The 20,074-nt window shown below is 41.2% G+C and overlaps 1 protein-coding gene across 2 annotated transcripts in view; it reads right to left on the bottom strand.

Moving 5' to 3' along the window:
* Positions 1-20,074, bottom strand: part of DLGAP2 (DLG associated protein 2) — a 927,399-nt gene that overhangs the window by 209,651 nt on the left and 697,674 nt on the right. For both annotated transcript variants that reach the window (XM_069726918.1, XM_069726917.1), the window contains exon 6: positions 11,104-11,251. In XM_069726918.1, coding sequence (XP_069583019.1) covers positions 11,104-11,251 — 148 coding nt within the window. The remainder of the gene's footprint in view (positions 1-11,103; positions 11,252-20,074) is intronic.

Below are 20,074 nucleotides of genomic sequence, written 5' to 3' on the forward strand. Positions count from 1 at the left end.
GAACATCAGCTGTCTTCCTCACTCCTGGACATGTGCAGTGTGCCTCTGAAGCCAGGGAGCTTACACCCAGCTTCCAAAGCGCAATTACATGGGGAAAGAAAGCAACAAGCATGTATGAGATTTGCAGAGAGCAAATAAAAAAACAGACTGTAAGAAGCCTATTTTTAAACATCTGATTAGATGAAAAAGAGTATAAAAGAGCTCGTTAGGCCGGATGTTTAGCAAGAAATACAGTTATATAAAAAAGTTTGGGCACCCCTATTAATCTTAAGCTTAATGTTTTATAAAAATTGTTTTTTTTGGCAACAGCTATTTCAGTTTCATATATCTAATAACTGTTGGACACAGTAATGTTTCTGCCTTGAAATGAGGTTTATTGTACTAACAGAAAATGTGCAATCTGCATTCAAACAAAATTTGACAGGTGCATAAGTCTGGGCACCCTTATCATTTTCTTGTTTTAAATACTCCTACCTACTTTTTACTGACTTACTAAAGCACTTTTTTTGGTTTTCTAACCTCTTTGAGCTTTGAACTTCATAGCTAGGTGTATGCAATCATGAGAAAAGCTACTTAAAGTGGCCACTTGCAACTTGTTCTCCTGTTTGAATCTCCTCTGAAGAGTGGCATCATGGGCTCCTCAAAACAACTGTCTAATGATCTGAAAACAAAGATTATTCAACATAGTTGTTCAGGGGAAGGATACAAAAAGCTGTCTCAGAGATTTAACCTGTCAATTTCCACTGTGAGGAACATATAAAGAACATATAAAGGAAATGGAAGAACACAGGTACAGTTCTTGTTAAGACCAGAAGTGGCAGGCCAAGAAAAACATCAGAAAGGCAGAGAAGAAGAATGGTGAGATTAGTCAAGGACAATCCTCAGACCACCTCCAGAGAGCTGCAGCATCAACTTGCTGCAGATGGTGTCACTGTGCATCGGTCAACTATACAACGCACTTTGCACAAGGAGAAGCTGTATGGGAGAGTGATGCGAAAGAAGCCGTTTCTGCAAGCACGCCACAAACAGAGTCGGCTGAGGTATGCAAAAGAACATTTGGAGAAGCCAATTTCTTTTTGGAAGAAGCTCCTGTGGACTGATGAAACCAAGATTGAGTTGTTTGGTCATACAAAAAGGCGTTATGTATGGCGGCCAAAAAACACAGCATTCCAAGAAAAACACTTGCTACCCACAGTAAGATTTGGTGGATGTGCCATCATGCTTTGGGGCTGTGTGGCCAATGCCGGCACCGGGAATCTTGTTAAAGTTGAGGGACGCATGGATTTCCTCTCAGTATCAGCAGATTCTTGACAATAATGTTCATGAATCAGTGACAAAGTTGAAGTTACGCAGGGGATGGATCTTTCAGCAAGACAATGATCCAAAACACCGCTCCAAATCTACTCAGGCATTCATGCAGAGGAACAATTACACTGCTCTGGAATGGCCATCCCAGTCCCCAGACCTGAATATCATTGAACATCTGTGGGATCATTTGAAGAGGGCTGTCCATGCTCGGCGACCATCAAACTTAACTGAACTAGAATTGTTTTGTAAAGAGGAATGGTCAAAATACCTTCATCCAGGATCCAGGAACTCATTAAAAGCTACAGGAAGCGACTAGAGGCTGTTATTTTTGCAAAAGGAGGATCTACTAAATATTAATATGCAAATTGCCTCTTCTAAGAAAAAAAGGACTTAAACTCTATAGTGCCACCTGTTGGAAGTAGCGATCCTACAAGTCACAATCAACCCTTTAATGAGTCGTGCAATATGACTTAGGATAAAAGCCAAATCAATATCTCAATTCGCAGACACGGTGTTTCGGGCTGTTGGCCCTCATCAGTGCGAAGCATGAGAACTGATTTGGCTAGGTGAGAGGCTCTGGACTGGGGTCTAAGGGGTATCGTTTCTCCTTATGGAAAGTGACATACCATCTCTGGCTTGTCAAGGTAAGGAGGCTTATTCGCCATGCAATGCTCCTCTGAGAAATATAATATGCAAATTGCCTCTTCTGAGAAAAAGAGGACTTAAACTCTATAGCGCCACCTGATGAAAGTAGCGATCCTACAAGTCACAATCAACCCTTTAGCATTTGCTAAATATTAATGTCACTTTTCTGGTGGGGTGCCCATACTTATGCACCTTTCAAATTCTGTTTGAAGGCAGATTGCACATGTTCTGTTAGTACAATAAACCTCATTTCAAGGCAGAAATATTACTGTGTCCAACAGTTATTAGATACATGAAACTGAAATAGCTGTTGCAAAAAATTTTTTTTTATAAAACATTAAGCTTAAGATTAATAGGGGTGCCCAAACTTTTTCATATAACTGTATAGAAATGCTGGTGGGCATGGGGGACCGGTCAGGTCAATGTGAGATCAGTTTGGGTCCAACATCCCCATTAAATATCTTAAAACCACTGTGGCATGAACCAGAACTAAGTGGTGTATGGTGCGGAACACAGTAGCCCCACACATATGGCCACTTTGCAGTACTGCTTTTTATTAATTATATATATATATATATATATATATAATTATTATTATTATTATTATTTATATTATTTATTTTTCATACACTTGAACAGGAAATAAAGAGAGGAGCGCTTTTCAGCTAATAATTGAGGTAGGCAAGTGTTGGACCCCTACTGAGCTATCAAATGGATAGGTCATCAGTGGTTCAGTCTTGGACAACCCCTTAAACTAAGGCCCATGAGTGAGCTATTTGTTCACAAATTATAAGACCAGTTACGGTAATTTAAACCAAGTGAATGGAAAGCACTCAGTTGGGGGCCACATGGAGCTTTTCTTCTAGGGTTTAGATCTAGTTCCTCACTGCAGTGCAATCTGTGTTGTCCTGATATTAAGAGTGGCTATCAATACAAGCTATACTAACCTTTAATTTTTAGCTATTGTATATATCACTACCTGCAGTCCTCACTATACTGCACAAATTGTCAGTAACAACAGAGTTTATGTTACTAGATTGTAAGACATAGTTTGAGGTTCATATTTAAAGGGTTTGTTCTATGTTTTCTTTGTTCTGCATCCTCCTGATTTCCTGATTACTTGAGGTCAGGCACTTCTGATTAGTTGATTGATTGACAGTTCAGGCCAACAACATAGTCATGCTGCTGGCCTGAACTGTGTGAATGTTGCTATATGGAGCAGTCTTCCCTCGGCAGCATCAGATGTACTGTCTGGTTGAATTGGGCCACACTAGTTCTTTTAAGCACTTTACATATTTAGCTTTCTAAGAAGTTATTTATTCTATTGGAATGACCAAAAGCATGATGTTGAGCAGTACATTACATAAATGTGAGCTAGAAGCAATCCAATGTGCTTGGGGACAGCTTCTTAATCTCCGAACATCAGTCATTCGAGGAAAGGATTGAGCATGTTGAAATTCATCATGCCTGGTATCTTGTCTCCAGGGAAATAAGCTAGAAGGAAAAGCCTCACCTTCTAACGTATTGAAATAACCACACATGTGTAATAATGATAGTCTGGTCTGCTGCATTCTTACACCTGAAGACAACAATTGCATTATGTACACAAGTATTATTCAGTTTCTCTATGTAAGGTGAATAGTGATGTGTGTCTTTGTTATTGCGTGCTGGTAATGTACAGCGTCTAAATAATGGAAAGTGTTAATGTACAATGTGAGAAGCTCCTAGTGCAGGGTATGCACAGGATTAGACTATGGATAAGATAAGTACTGCTCATATAGTAAATGGCTTAGCAATGGGATAGGACATAACATAAGGACAATAGAAGGATAAAATAAGTTAATGATAGAACTAGCCCAGTGGGTGGGGATTAGTGTTAATAAAAGGTGGTACTTTCTGGTAGTGACGGGAGATAGAGAAGTGCAGTAACAAGTCCAAGTTCAAGTCCAGTGGGCTGCTAGGGCCAGCATGTGTCTATGATTCGAGGCAGTGGGATGCCTGTTATGAAAGGCAATTCAGTACTACAATGGACATAGCGGTCAGAGCACATACAGTGATCTGACAATAACCCAAAATCATAGAACGAGCTCTGAGACGTGGGAACTCTGCAGACCGCAATCCCTAGTCCTCTCCAAACAACACTAGAGGCAGCCGTGGATTGCGCCTAACTCTGCCTATGCAACTCGGCACAGCCTGAGAAACTAACTAGCCTGAAGATAGAAAATAAGCCTACCTTGCCTCAGAGAAATACCCCAAAGGAAAAGGCAGCCCCCCACATATAATGACTGTGAGTTAAGATGAAAAGACAAACGTAGAGATGAAATAGATTCAGCAAAGTGAGGCCCGACTTTAACAGATCGAGGATAGAAAAGGTAACTTTGCGGTCTACACAAAACCCTAAAGAAAACCACGCAAAGGGGGCAAAAAGACCCTCCGTACCGAACTAACGGCACGGAGGTACACCCTTTGCGTCCCAGAGCTTCCAGCAAGAAATTAGACAAGCTGGACAGAAAAAATAGCAAACAAATAGCAAAGAAGAACTTAGCTATGCAGAGCAGCAGGCCACAGGAATGATCCAGGGAAAAGCAAGTCCAACACTGGAACATTGACAGGAAGCCAGGATCAAAGCATTAGGTGGAGTTAAGTAGAGAAGCACCTAACGACCTCACCAGATCACCTGAGGGAGGAAACTCAGAAGCCGCAGTACCACTTCCCTCCACCAACAGAAGCTCACAGAGAGAACCAGCCGAAGTACCACTTGTGACCACAGGAGGGAGCTCTGCCACAGAATTCACAACAGATGCCATACTGGAAACCAAAGTGGACTGTCCTGTCACACCCGGAGCCCAAGGTCTGGCAAAGGGGCTTCTGGGCAGATCATGTCCTTTGGCGTACAGGAGAAGATGGACAGGGACTCGACAAGGTAATGGATCCCAATGCATTGTCAAATGAGAAGGGAGATTCCTGGGGCTAACAGGGTAAGAGGGCAGAGGGATGCTCAAGGAGGAATTAATGGTAGGGTTGAAGATTTGCTATGCTAAGAAACTAAGGCATATGAAGTGCTGTGACCTATCCTACGTGTCACCACTTAATGAACTTGAACTGACTGGTAAACGCTTGCTTGTTGCAATAAATTTGGTGTCCAAAGAATCGTGTATGGCAGCTCCTGAGAATAGAGGCCTGGAGACAAAGGAGGCCTACGTGCTACAAGTGAGTGTGATGCAACCTACACCTGACAACACACTGAGCGCAATCTGACAGCAGCTCGGTCTTGACTACCACTCATGGCAACTTATACAAGCTCATCTGAACTATAATAGCTATATCTCCTACGTATGGCTAGCTTTACATTATACATTATAGATTTTCAGCTTTTCAATACAACCTGGAATATTTTTATTCACTGATGCAAATCTTGAAAATTAAGTTAAAATTGAATGGACAGTATACCCAAAAATTGCATTTTTATCAAGCTTCCTATTTACTGTATATAAGATTGGACAATCTCTTAGTTTATATGTACAAAGGTTGAAATCAAAGTTGAGTTTCAAAAAGGTTTTTTTGAATTTCTTATTTTGGAGGGCAGCTTTAATTCAACAGTAGAATCAGTGGGACGTAGTGTATTTTTTTATAACCAAAAGCTGTAAAACTAAAAACAATACAAATGAGGATGGTTGTTAGGTGTCAAGTTCCCGCCTCTGCACAGGGGGAATCTCGAACCATCTCCACTGCACTCTCCCATTCTTCTCCAGCCACAGTGGAGCCTGTTCAGCAGAGAAGTTGGTCCCAGGGTCTGACTCAGGCTGATACTGGGCGACTGGTTACTACTGTTCTTCCAGGCTCTGCCTTTGTAGCCAGCGCTGATCAGCAGCGACAGATCTTTCTGCGACTAAATCCTGCTTTTCCCATACTGGGCATGCCCATGGGACGAACTCCCATTGGAGGTCGGGGGTCACATGTGCAGGTCCTGTAGTGGTTCCTGTTGGACCACTAGGAAGGTTCTTGAGTGCTAAAACTATAAAAGGTTTGCATAAAAGGTTTGCATGGCCGCACGGCCATGCGATAGTATCAAACCAATGTTAAAGAGCTCAGCGCCAGTGTGTTCATGCTTGTATGTGGTCAGGGTTTGGCTGAAATAAGCCCCTAGAATACTGGCACCTCCGGTGTGGAGTTTGTATATTTGGATTCCGGGCCTTGGCTGAAATAAGCCCCTAGAATACTGGCACCTCCGGTGAGGAGTTGTTTGTCTGCTATTCTAACTGCATGACCACAGTTTTGCTCTGTTTGGTAGCTGTGTTTCTCTGTGAGGTTAACAGGGCACAGCATCTTGTTATTCTAGCGAATCTGTGAAGTAACAGAGTTCGCTAATACTGCCATATAGTACCGCCCCCGGGTTGCAAACGCACCAACTGTCTCATATATAAATATATATTCGGTGCGTTCCGCCAACCCTAACAGAGGTAAATAATTAGAAGGAATTATTTTAGAGTTATTTTGCAATATTTTCATTTTTTGGACAAAAACCAACATTCTTAATCGATTTTACTGTACCCAAATTTATTTTACATACGTATAAAATAGAATCTCTGTACTCTATCTTGAAATCAAAAGCATTTCCTTATCATTTATTTTCTAGACAACAATGTGACTAAATAAGGCCATAGTTTAAAATATAAAAGTAATGTCCTAGAAATCACCATATTATTACCATTCTCTGTACCCTTACAATTGGGAATAGCTATTTTAGCACATTTTGGAAAGGCCAGGAAACCCCATTATACTTTTGTGAAATACAGCCGGTGAAAAAAGTATTGAACACGTCAACAAGTTTATAAAAGTGCTATTCAAAGTATAACCCGGCACTCAACTTAGCGTTGAATTTTTAGAGTAGATTTATTGATCCCACAGTATAGCAAGACGTTTCGGTCCCAGGTCGGGACCTTCATCAATAATGTATGAGGGATATGTGGTGGTGAGAGACGGCTATGTAAGCCAGTAATGATAGTAAGAAATGAATAAGGAAAGGATTCCAATGGAGGGAGGGACGTAGCCTGTGTCCCAAGTGCTGCCCAGCGTCCACCGCTGTGATGGATGTGATCCATCACTGTGATGTGGGCCCTTTTTATGAACTCTGAGCTTTAGTTCCTTCCTTAAATTTTCTATTGGATTCAGGTCGAGTGATTGGCTGGGCCATTGTAGCAGCTTTATTTTCTTTCTCTGAAACCAATTGAGAGTTTCCTTGGCTGTGTTTTTGAGATAATTGTCTTGCTGAAATGTCCACCCAGCAGATTTTTTTCAAGAATGTCTCGGTACATTGGTATATTCATCCTTTCTTCAATTATATGAAATTTGCCAGTGCAGCATGCTAAAAAATGGCACCTCATAATGATGTTTCCACCTCCAAACATTACTGTTGGTATGGTGCCTTTTGACCTCCAAACATGGTGTGTATTATGGCATGCAAAGACTTCAGTTTTCGTCTTATCTGACCAGACTACATTTTCTCATTATTTCACAAACTGTATAAATGTTGTTGACCAAATTTTAAATGTGCTTGAACATGCTTTTTGTTCAGCAATGGAGTCTTGTGCAGTGAGTGTGCATACAGGCCATGGAGGTTGAATGCATTACTTAATGTGTTCTTTGAAACAATTGTACCTGCTCATTCCAGGTCTTTCTGTAGCTCTCCACTGGTGGTCATTGGCTCTTGGGCAAGTCTTTTGATAATTGTTATCACTCCTCTGTCTGAAATTTTGCGGGGAGCACCTGGGTGTTGCCAGATTCTGGTAAAATTATGTTTTTTTCCACTTCCGAATTATGGCCCCAACAGTGCTTACTAGAACCTTCAGTAGTTTAGAAATTGTTCTTTAACTAGTACGTTTTGCAACAATAAGGTTGCAAAGGTTTTGAGACAGCTCACTGGTTTTACCCATCATGAGATGTTTCTTGTGTGGCATCTTGGTAATGAGACACCTTTTTATAAGTCATCAGTTGAATCAGCTGGTATGTCACTAAGTTATAGGACTGCTTTATAATTACTGATAGATTTCAGCTGGTGTCATAACTTTCCATGGCTTTTGCACCTCTCTTTCTTCATGTTTTAAATTCTTTTTCTCTATGTCATTTCTCATTATTGCACATAACTTAATTCGTGGACGTCTATGGTTTGATTTCTTTAGCTGTGTGAATTGGATGCGTTGTTACAGACATCTGGTGAGAATATATGTCAATAGCACCTTTACAAACATATGTATTTAGAAAACTTGTGACGTTTTAATGCTGATTTCACTCGCTGTATAAAGTTTGACAGACACGTAATTGTCTTCAGTAAACATACATAAATATACACAAGCCTTTGGGTAGAAAAATATTCTGAACATTGGCAAAAAGTGTTTCACACACTTGCTACTAAAGTTTTCTGGGTGGTGGAGATTTTTTTGCAATTTTTTTCTTTTATCATTGTTTATGGCTGGAGGCAGGGACGTAACGATTGTGGTCACAAAGGGTGCGACAGCAACCAAGCACATGCGGGAGGTGAGACCACGACGCCTGTGCCCTTTTCAGTGAGGACACACATTCAGTTGAAACCTTTTTCTTATATTGATGATGTCAGATGCTCAAATTGCCACTCTCATTCATTCACTACACCAACTATTAGGATTGTCTTTTGTGTTAATCCTTATTCTTAAGGTACCTTCACACATAACGATATTGTTAACGATATCGTTGCTATTTGTGACGTAGCAACGATATCGTTAATGAAATCGTTATGTGTGACAGCGACCAAAGATCAGGCCCCTGCTTGGAGATCGTTGGTCGCTGAATAAAGTCCAGAACTTTATTTCGTCGCTGGACTCCTGCTGACATCGCTGGATCGGCGTGTGTGACACCGATCCAGCAATGCCTTCACTGGTAACCAGGGTAAACATCGGGTAACTAAGCGCAGGGCCGCGCTTAGTAACCCGATGTTTACCCTGGTTACCATGCTAAAAGTAAAAAAAAACAAACACTAGATACTTACCTAACGCTGTCTGTCCTCCAGCGCTGTGCTCTGCACTCCTCCTGTACTGGCTGTGAGCCGGAAAGCAGAGCGGTGACGTCACCGCTCTGCTTTCCGGCTCACAGCCAGTACAGGAGGAGAGCAGAGAAGCAGAGCACAGCGCTGGAGGACAGACAGCGGTAGGTAAGTATCTAGTGTTTGTTTTTTTTTATTTTTAGCATGGTAACCAGGGTAAACATCGGGTTACTAAGCGCGGACCTGCGCTTAGGCTACGTTCACATTGGCGTTCCGCCAATGTGCGTCGCTGTTGCGCCGGCGACGCGCCGGCGACGCAGCGGCGACGCAGCGGCGACGCAGCGGCGACGCGCCCCTATGTTTAACATAGGGGACGCGTGCGTCGTTTTGGTGGCGTTTTTCGCCACGTGCGTCGTTTCCGACGCTAGCGTCGGACGCAAGAAAACGCTACATTGTAGCATTTTCTGTGCGTCCGATTTTCGTCAAAAACGACGCACGCGTCGCAAAACGCGCGCGTTTTTGCGCGCGTTTGCGCGCGTTTTTACGTGCGTCGCGCGTTGCGTCGCCGACGCAGGGCGGCGCAACGCTAGTGTGAACCTAGCCTTAGTTACCCGATGTTTACCCTGGTTACCGGCATCGTTGGTCGCTGGAGAGCGGTCTGTGTGACAGCTCTCCAGCGACCAAACAGCGACACTGCAGCGATCCGGATCGTTGTCGGTATCGCTGCAGCGTCGCTTAGTGTGAAGGGGCCTTTACTGTTCTATCAACACCTCCGTAAGTCCAGCAATAATTAACTGCACAGACTGTTGATTTCCATTCCAGCAGGGGTAGAAATGATCCTAATTAATTGTGGAACAATCTTAAAATCTGCTTGAAATAATTACTTTTTAAAGAAACCTGACAGCTCATTCACTGTGCCCAAACCACAGGCAGCATGAATCAGAGATTGACTCCATTACTGCCGCCATGTATGATTTACTCTGAAATGCTGCGGCATTTCAAAGACAACATACGTTTAAGGTGTCCTGAGTTGATGCTACTAGGATGACGAGTTTAAGAGGCAGGTCTTCAGCGTCTTCTCCCTACACAGATCCCCTTGATTGAGTGGTCTACTTCTACACACACAAATAAGACAATGGGGACTTGCTTTGGCCTACCCATCTCAGTTTGCATAGTCCCCGATGGCTCTTCAAAATATGTTTTCTCTAAAAAGCCTGCAGCTTTTTAGAGTAAAACATACATGACTGCTATATTGCAGCCAATGTCTGTTTTAGGTGCCCGTGGTATAGACAACAGTAACCAGCTGTTGGGTTACTTTTATTGTACAATTGCATTCTTTCTTATCTTTTTCCTAAACTTGACATATTCTAAAATGTATGCTGTGAATATACATCCTACAGATGTATGGGTTCGTTTGTTAAAAAAACTGTATACGTTGACATACCTTTTTAGTGGATTAAAATTATGGATGCAACTGACAAATGTAATCCACATCCATATACTTAAAAAAAAACACATACGATAACATATATATTTTTTTATTTTTTGCAAATTGTATAATGTAATTTAATTCAATAAAAGTAAAAGGTGGATCCAGCTGTATAGCCTATACAGGTTTACCATAGGGATTATTATTTCTGTGGTATCTGCATCTTCATAAATTTTAGTCACTTGCACATAAAATTCCTAAGACGGTATCCGCTACACTTCAGTTAGTTTCCTAATTAAGAGAAGAATTTGGTAAAGGATTGGTAGGAATACTACTAGGAAGCTGCAATAAGAGAATTAATAACTGCATCATACAGGACATGGTCAATAACTTCATTCTCCATTTCGCTCAAATATAGTTGATAAAATAACAGGAGAATTATAGAAGTTGTGAGAAAGTCACAGTAGGCCATCATTACTGGAGTTGGGCACAAAGATATGCAGGACCCTGGTCTTATCAACAATGTCGCTAGTTCCCAGCCACCGGCACAGAGTTCTGTGAACCTTCTCCTAACCTCCAGGCAGGAGGAGTTTTGCAAGGCTCTGATCTAGTGGCCATGGACTACCATAATGGTAGTTGGACCAGGGTCCTGAACATCTTTTTGCTTAACTCTATCAGAATTGTAGAAAAAGGAAAGGTCTCTAACCTGACTGACACAGCTGGCTTGGCTTAGTGTGCTGACCGCCCTCATGTAGCTCTGGTTCCTTGAACGAAACTTTGGAGAATTATAATTCCCTGAAGGATCCAGAACTTGACCTGCCATCATTTCACTTGCTGCTTGTAGGTAGCTCTGGCTACACCGCAAGAAAGAGAAATAGAATGAAAATATTGTTCAAGTTTATGCAGATAAGACACAAATTTCATATCGAAAATTACATTTCTAAAAATGTATCAAAACAGTCATACAATTTCTTTCTATATTATTGAAGAATACCAGTTGCATTACCTGCAATGGTTAGTACATAAAGAAATAAGAGCTTTGATAGTAAGCACTGTAGAGAAATACTAACTACACTTTAAGGCAAATACTGAGATGATTTATGGGAACATTCGGTTTTATAGACATTTATTTTATGTAATATTACTGCCAGGACAAAAAAATAGCTTTTTCAGTTAGTGAAACAATGCATTAAAATAGTCACATAATCTCAAATTACTATTGTTTGCAATAGATTGATATTTACATGAAGAATATTTTTGGAAAAAAAGTATTTTTAAACATTTAAGGTAAAATCTATTTCAAAACTATTTCCATAAATTCCCCTAAAACACCTTTTTTCATTAAATATATTAAAAATTCCTGCAAAAACGTTGAATAGATAAAGTGCTAAAATTAAATTTTCCTTCAACTGGTGATCAATAAGAACAAATTAAATCAATAAATGATCACCACACCTCTATTTCTTAAGGGATTAGGCCATACCTGGACCCTGAAATTATGGATCTTTCCCTAGATGTGTTGCCTACCTAAGCCGCAGAGGTTGGCACCCTAAGAACACAAGCGTGGCTCCCTCGCTCGTCGCTAATGAACCCTATCTTATCAATCGGTCATGTACCAAGACAAATCAAAAAATATATACAAACTGATAAGATTAGTGTCATATTATGGATAAAAAGTATATATTTTTATCCTGCAATTGTAATATCAAATAATAAAAGTACAATAATATGACTTTTTAGAGAGGGATTTAATTATGGGGGTTTTCCCCTTTCTGCTACTAATACAAATATATCACTCCCAAGTCAGTATATTTTTTACACCATTTGTATTCTCCTAATACATTTACATAATTATCCAAATTAGGAACAAATTACTATTCTCTAATATTATACATGATCTCCAAAAATAGCCAGTGCTTGATTACTTACACAAAGCTGCACATAGTCAACTTTTTTGAAAATCTTCCTTTATTTGTGGTAAAATTATACCATTACCCTGGAATTAATATGAACCTTACCAGTGTTGGAAAACTATGTGTTATTTATCACTGAAACATTTCTCGCTCAGATGATGATGTATATATTGTCAGTAATGTAGAATGGGTGATGACCAAAAGAAGAGGACAAATAGGTTTACTGAGTGACTACTGGGATTCATGGAGCCTTCTAGCATTTAGTACACCCCACAACAATTTGCCAAAAAGGACATTCTGTTGTTGAATGTCCATCTCAACTTTTCAGGTACTTTATTCTTAGAGTTGAGCGAATATGTTCGGATTCGGTCGCCAAATCTGAATTTGCCATATTCGTGCCACATTGGTACACTATTGATAACGAACTTATGTTTGATGATTGGTTCCGAACATATTCCGTTACTTCTACTCCCATTGACTCCAATGGCGCTTAGCTATTTTTAGCGAATATTGCAAAAACAATATTCACCGCCAGGTATGCACTGGGCCAAAATTCAGCCCTGGCATTTGAAATCACACAGGCCTGTGCCGTCCCCATCCCCAAGCACCAGATGGGATATATTACTAATATTACCCTGGATGGAGGAAAGCAAGAATTACTACAAGACCAATATTTCTAATGATACCTGTGACCTGCTGGGGTAAGTGACGGAGTCAGCGACTTTGTGCTCCGTCACAACACTTAACAGTTTGGGTGTCATGAGAACACCCATTCTTTTCACAATGTATTAGACAAGGCAGCCCAGGACCAGACCGGCCCTTCTGGCGTTTGCCAGAATTGCCAGATGGCCAGTCCGGCCCTGTTCGCCGCTGATCGTAATCGGAACCGAATAATGAAAAACTTGCTCAACTCTATTTACTTGATGCCAATAATTTCATGCATTTTATCCAATCCTTGGAAAGAAATAATTTACTTTTTGTTATGCAGTCACAGTAGTCAGATTCTGACACTAAAACGCAAATCATTATTAAGATATTAGAAGCACATCGATATCACTTTATCATATCACATATACTTGAAATCAGAAGTGCAAATTTGTACGCGATAAACATAAATTTTGTACATATCCAGTATATATACATCTTCAACCGATTTCAAGACTCCAAAAAAGTCATTATTTATATAAATGCCTTGCCTTGGCTGCAATGATAATGAACCCTAATCAGAATCGTATTCAGTAATAATTGATTGAGGAAGAGGAAGTAGCGTGCTAGGCAGCTGCAAGATAAAGGATGAGAAATTGCTCTCTTCATACTGGTTAAAAAGCCATCGTTCATCAGATTGTAGAGTGAAGCAACAGCCTTGTCAAGGAATAATGCAGCATTAGAAAAATCCGTGCTGCAGAATTACACAGCATAATATATGAATGTTTAAATTCTGGGTAATTGATATTAAATGTTTAATTTTCAATTGTCACTCAGATCTAGTACCAAATTGTATATTAGATACAAATAACATGTGGTAATAATTAGGCTATTAAAGGGAATCGCTCACCAGGGTTTTTCTACCCTAACTGACAGCAGCATGATGTAGGGGCAGAAACCTTGATTTCGATGATGTACTGTGGCTTGTGAAAGTGCTCACCCCCTTTACATTTTCGTGTTCTGCTACCTTACTAGTTGGAATTTTACTTTTTTTATTGTGAAGAAACAATAATAGGACAAAATAACTAAAAACGTCAATGTACATAACTATTCACCTCTTTAAAATCAGTATTTTGAGGAGCCTCCTTTTGCAGGAATTACAGCTGCAAGTCTCTACTTGGTACTGACAGACTGAGCACAGCAGCTGTCTAGGCACCTGCAGCTGTAACCTATATTCAACGCTTTTTCTGAGCGCCGGTGTGCCTAACATTGTTCTCTTTGGATAAGTCTCTGTGAGCTCTCCAGATTTTGCCACTGGGATTTCTGACCATTCCTCAAAGCAAAACTGCTTCAAGTTAGTTGGTTTCCTCTGGTAAACAGCAATCTTCAAGTCTGACCACATATTCTCAATTGAATTAAGGTCTGGGCTTTGACTAGTGTTGCTTGAGCAGTGTGCTTTGGGTCATTGTCTTGTTGGAAAATGAACCTCAGTCCCAGTCTCAAATCTCTGACACACTGGAACAGGTTTTGCTCAAGAATATCCCTGTATTTCGCATCATCTTTCTTCCCCTCAACTTGGATCATTTTCCCAGTCCCTTCTGCCGCAAACATTCCCAGAGCACAATGCCGCAACCACCATGTTTCACTGTGGGGGTGGTATTCTTGAAATGATGAACTGTGCTGACTTAGTGTCAGAAATCGCATTTATCTTGGTGGCCAAACAGTTCAATATTTGTTTTTTTCTGACGATAGCACTTTCCTCCATACATTTGGAGAGTCTCCTACATGTTTTTTTGTCAAACTCAATAAGAGTCTTAGAATTTTTGTGTGTAAGTAAAGGCTTTTTTTCTGCCCACTCTTCCATAAAGGCCACCTCTGTAGAGTGTACAACTTACTGTTTTCAGATGGACAGATACTCCTGTCTCTGCTTGTGAACTCTTCAGCTCCTTGAGGGTTACCTTTGGTCTCTATGCTGACTCTCTGATTTATGTCCTCCTTGCCGGCTGAAAGATTTGGTGGGCAGCCCTCCCGTGGTAGGTTTGTTGTGTTATCATGTTATGTTCATGATAATGGATTTGTTGGTGCTCTGGGGGATCATCAGAGATTGGGATATTTTTTATAACCCAACTCTGATGGTGCTGCAGCCTCTGTGGCCTTTCAGAAAAGGTGTGTCTATACTGACAGACCATGTGACACTTAGATTGTGTAGTGCCGGCATCTTTGCACACTTCCCTCCTCCCCCGGGCAGGGATGCCATCGCTCACCACTGTGGCCTCCATCACACAATTCCTCCTCCTCCTGATGCTGCCCAAGGTCTGCCTGCACTTGCCGAGTCCACAGGTCCACCTGCCTGCACCTGCCAATGCCCATCTGTATATACCAGCTGCACTTGCTGTACGTGCCTGCACCTACCTGTATATCAGTCGTACCTGCCTGCACCTGTCAGTGACTGCCTGTGTATCAGTCATATCTGCATTCACCTGCCAGGGCCCACCTGTATACCAGCTGTTCCTGTCTGCACATGTCAGTGCCCGCTTGCATTCCAGCTGTCAGCACCTGCCGCTCCTGTGTTCCTGCCGTGCCTGCCTGGCCCAGCTGAACTTTCCCTTCTATGCCATTCCATATTCTTGCCCATTGGGGGGCAGCTGCCCTGCATCTGAGGTGGTTCTTATTTCACCAACTCAGACTATTTAATGCTGATGCACCACACACAAATCGCATTACAAAAATATTTAAACACAAGTTCTAAAGTAACAAAATGGGTAAAAGCCAAGGAGGGTTAATACATTTGCAAGCCACTGAATTACTTACATTACTGGGTGCTGGAATTTTGATTCAAACTGTTTTATCTGAGCCACTTCTAGCAGTTCTATGAATGCTGAGCCCTGTATTACCCCATCCACACCACTGATTGGCCGCTTGTTGCCTACATACAGCATACACAGAAAGCTGCCAATCAGTGGTGGGGGTGTGGTTGGACTACCTGGTATCTGGCCTATTTATTCTCTAGTGATAATTTCCTGCTAATAAAAGGGTCATTTTATGAAAATTGTACCAAGCAGCCCAGTAAGTGATGCATTACTGGAATCGGTATCTCTGCCCCTACATTATGCTGCTCTCAGAGTTGGTGTAAAAAATCTGGTGACAGAATCCATTTTAAAGTAAATGAAGCCATTTTTGTTAGCATAGGCCTATTGGAAACAAAATAATCATGGGAAAACATGTTATGTATGCTTTAAATGCCATTCTTGAGAGATGTGCACTACAAATTTATTTGTATCAGTGATTTATTAATTTTTATACATGGCCTCTTACCAACCAAGGCCTGTCTATGCTTCGCTGTCTGTTACAGTGACAGGTGTCTCACATTGATGTCTATAATGTATTTCTTGATTACCATGGCTAGCTGCTATGGATAATAAACATCCCTTTGGGTGAATTTGATTTTCCTGAGTGGTACATTATATTTTTTAGCATTTATGGCTTTATTAGGGAGATAAAAATAAGGAGATTCGAGGGTTATTCAGTATCTGAACATAAAGCCTGTTCTAATGTTGATGAGGAGAGACGCATATTACCATGCATAACTCCTAAATATCGCTATGGAACAGCTGGCTGTGCACAACGTAGTATAAATCTGCCAATGCTTGCATTTGCCTACAGAGAATGGGAATATTAGTTTTCATTTACTTCCATAGAAGATAAGCCATCATCGGAGTTCTGTAGCAATCAGAATTGCATGCGCCAACCCCAAGTAGATCCAAAAAATACATTGTTTCTGTGCTGCATTTATTGCACATACGGTAAGTTAGTTTGCTTCATAAGAGATATAATAAATTAAATATCTTCAATTTTACCTACCTTTACAATGCAACTAAATTGTTTCTTTTTTTGCTTGCTTTTTAGTCTTTTTTTTTTAGCAGGGATGATTACTTATATTCAATCTATAAAAATCTACCATCTATTTATGCTAGAAAGTATTTACTTCAATAATCTACTATATAATTGTCTAAGGGTCACTTCCGTCTTTCTGTCTTTCTGTCTGTCCTTCTTTCTGTCTGGATATTCATTGGTCGCGGCCTCTATCTGTCAAGGAAATCCAAGTCGCTGATTGGTCGCGTCAAAACAGCCACGACCAATCAGCGACAGGCACAGTCCGAAGGAAAATGGCCGCTCCTTACTCCCCGCAGTCACTGCCCGACGCCCGCATACTCCCGTCCAGCCACTGCTAACACAAGGTTAATGCCAGCGGTAACGGACCGCGTTATGCCGTGGGTAACGCACTCCATAACTGCCGCTATTAACCCTGCGTGTCCCCAACATTTTACTATTGATGCTGCCTACGCAGCATCAATAGTAAAAAAATGTAATGTTAACAATAATAAAAAACAAAAAAAACCTGCTATACTCACCCTCCGTAGTCCGCCGAGCCGCTCGCGCCTGCCGCCATCTTCTGTTCCCAGCGATGCATTGCAAAATTACCCAGAAGACTTAGCGGTCTCGCGAGACTGCTAAGTCTTCTGGGTAATTTCGCAATGCATCCTGGGAACGGAAAATGGCGGTAGCCACGCACCCATCGCCACAGCGCCGTTGGATCCCAGGGGTGAGTATGTAACTATTTTTTATTTTAATTCTTTTTTTTTTTAACAGGGATATATGCCCACACTGCTAAATACTGCGTGGGCTACATGGCTGCTATATACTACGTGGGCAGTACTATATACTACATGGCTGCTATATACTACATGGGCAGTACTATATACTACATGGCTGCTATATACTACGTGAACAGTACTATATACTACATGGCTGCTATATACTATGTGGGCAGTACTATATACTACATGGCTGCTATATACTATGTGGACAGTACTATATACTACATGGCTGCTATATACTACGTGGGCAGTACTATATACTACATGGCTGCTATATACTACGTGGGAAGTACTATATACTACATGGCTGCTATATACTACGTGGACAGTACTATATACTACATGGCTGCTATATACTACGTGGACAGTACTATACACTATATGGCTGCTATATACTACGTGGGCAGTACTATATACTACATGGCTGCTATATACTACGTGGACAGTACTATATACCACATGGCTGCTATATGCTACGTTGGCAGTACTATATACTACATGGCTGATATATGCTACGTGGGCAGTACTATATACTACATGGCTGCTATATACTACGTGGGCAGTACTATATACTACATGGCTGCTATATACTACGTGGGCAGTACTATATACTACATGGCTGTTATATACTACGTGGGCAGTACTATATACTACATGGCTGCTATATACTACGTGGGCAGTACTATATACTACATGGCTGCTATATACTACATGGGCAGTACTATATACTACATGACTGCTATATACTACGTGGACAGTACTATATACTACATGGCTGCTATATACTACTTGGGCAGTACTATATACTACATGGCTGCTATATACTACGTGGGACTGGCCAATATACTACGTGTCTGTGCTGTATACTATGTGGCTGTGCTGTATACTACGTGGCTATGTGCTGTATACTATGTCGCTGTGCACTATACTATGTGGCTGGGCAATATACTACGTGGCTGGGCAATATACTACGTGGCTGGGCAATATACTACGTGACTGGGCAATATACTACGTGACTGGGCAGTATACTATGTGGCTGGGCAATATACTACGTGGCTGGGCAATATACTACGTGGCTGGGCAATATAGTACATGACTGGGCAATATAGTACTGAAGATAGGAAAATGACAGCGCTCCATCCGGGTGTAATCCAAATATGAAAATTTATTTAAGCCATAAAACAGCAAACCGCAACGTTTCAACCCTGTGGGTCTTTATCAAGCATTTTCCTATCTTCAGTCTTCTACGGTCATAGTGGGTTCCCTGGACCTGGACAGGCGCTCCGGTCAAGTGAAGTGCGGTTAGCCATTTTGTTTGTTTTGGGCAATATAGTACGTGACTGGGCAATATACTATGTGGCTGGGCAATAAACTACATGGCTGGGCAATATACTACGTGGCTGGGCAATATACTATGTGGACATGCATATTCTAGAATACCCGATGCGTTAGAATCAGGCCACCATCTAGTAAATTATATAAAGATGAGTCATGCTCTGTACAACATTTCTCCCTCGTGCCTGACAAGAGAATATTAGGTAATAAGAAATCTTAGTAATATATGTGGGTACATACAGGTAATTCATGCAATGTTACAATTTGATGTTGATGTAAGTTGGCTGGACCATGATTGTAAATACATCATTGTAAATACACACCTGTACTTTGCATCTCCCCCTCCTCATTGTAGATTGTAAGCTCTCACGAGCAGGGTCGTCTTATTTTGCTTTAATTATTGTATTGTTAATGTTGTTACTTATGACTTTTGTGTTTGAAACTGTTAAACTGTAAAGCGCTGCGGAATATGTGGGCGCTATATAAATAAAGATTATTATTATTATTAAGTTTCTTTGACAATCCCACTGCGCACAGAGCTGAGATGGCTGACCTTATGCACCATAAAGATGCTTTTGGATTTCATTCTAAGAAATGTATGTTTTTGTGGTATTTTTATACATGATGTCTCAAAACACAAGTTTTTCTCGCCAGGTAGTGTCTTTCAAAGCCAATGGAATGGCATAATAATGACATTTCTAAGAGCTAAGAGAGGGAAGATAAGAGAGTTCTACCTACTATATCAGATCAATGGTCTACAACGGAGCCGCATTCAAGGGTGAGCTGTATCCGGTTACAGAGGGGCAAATACCCCCTTGGCCAATCCCCCAGTAGTTGTATAGGGCTGGTCGGTCGCCAACTGATTCACTGACTGAGTCGACACTGTCTTAAATGTGTAAGGTGTGCCGGCCCGGCCGCATCACAGTACAGCCGATATGGCTGAGTGCAGGATACTGTGCGCGTCCATGTCTGCTAAAATGAGGTCATGCAGCACACCCTGCATGGTTCCCTTCCCACCACGGGGAGGACACAATCTAGGAAGGAAGTGCTGTGATGCCGGCTTCCCTGGTCATTGGAAGTAAAGCATTCCCAATACTTGCGTATACATGTTTTTGTATAGCTATGT

Source organism: Ranitomeya imitator, chromosome 5 (genome assembly GCF_032444005.1).
Source record: "Ranitomeya imitator isolate aRanImi1 chromosome 5, aRanImi1.pri, whole genome shotgun sequence".
Taxonomy (NCBI): Eukaryota; Metazoa; Chordata; class Amphibia; order Anura; family Dendrobatidae; genus Ranitomeya; species Ranitomeya imitator.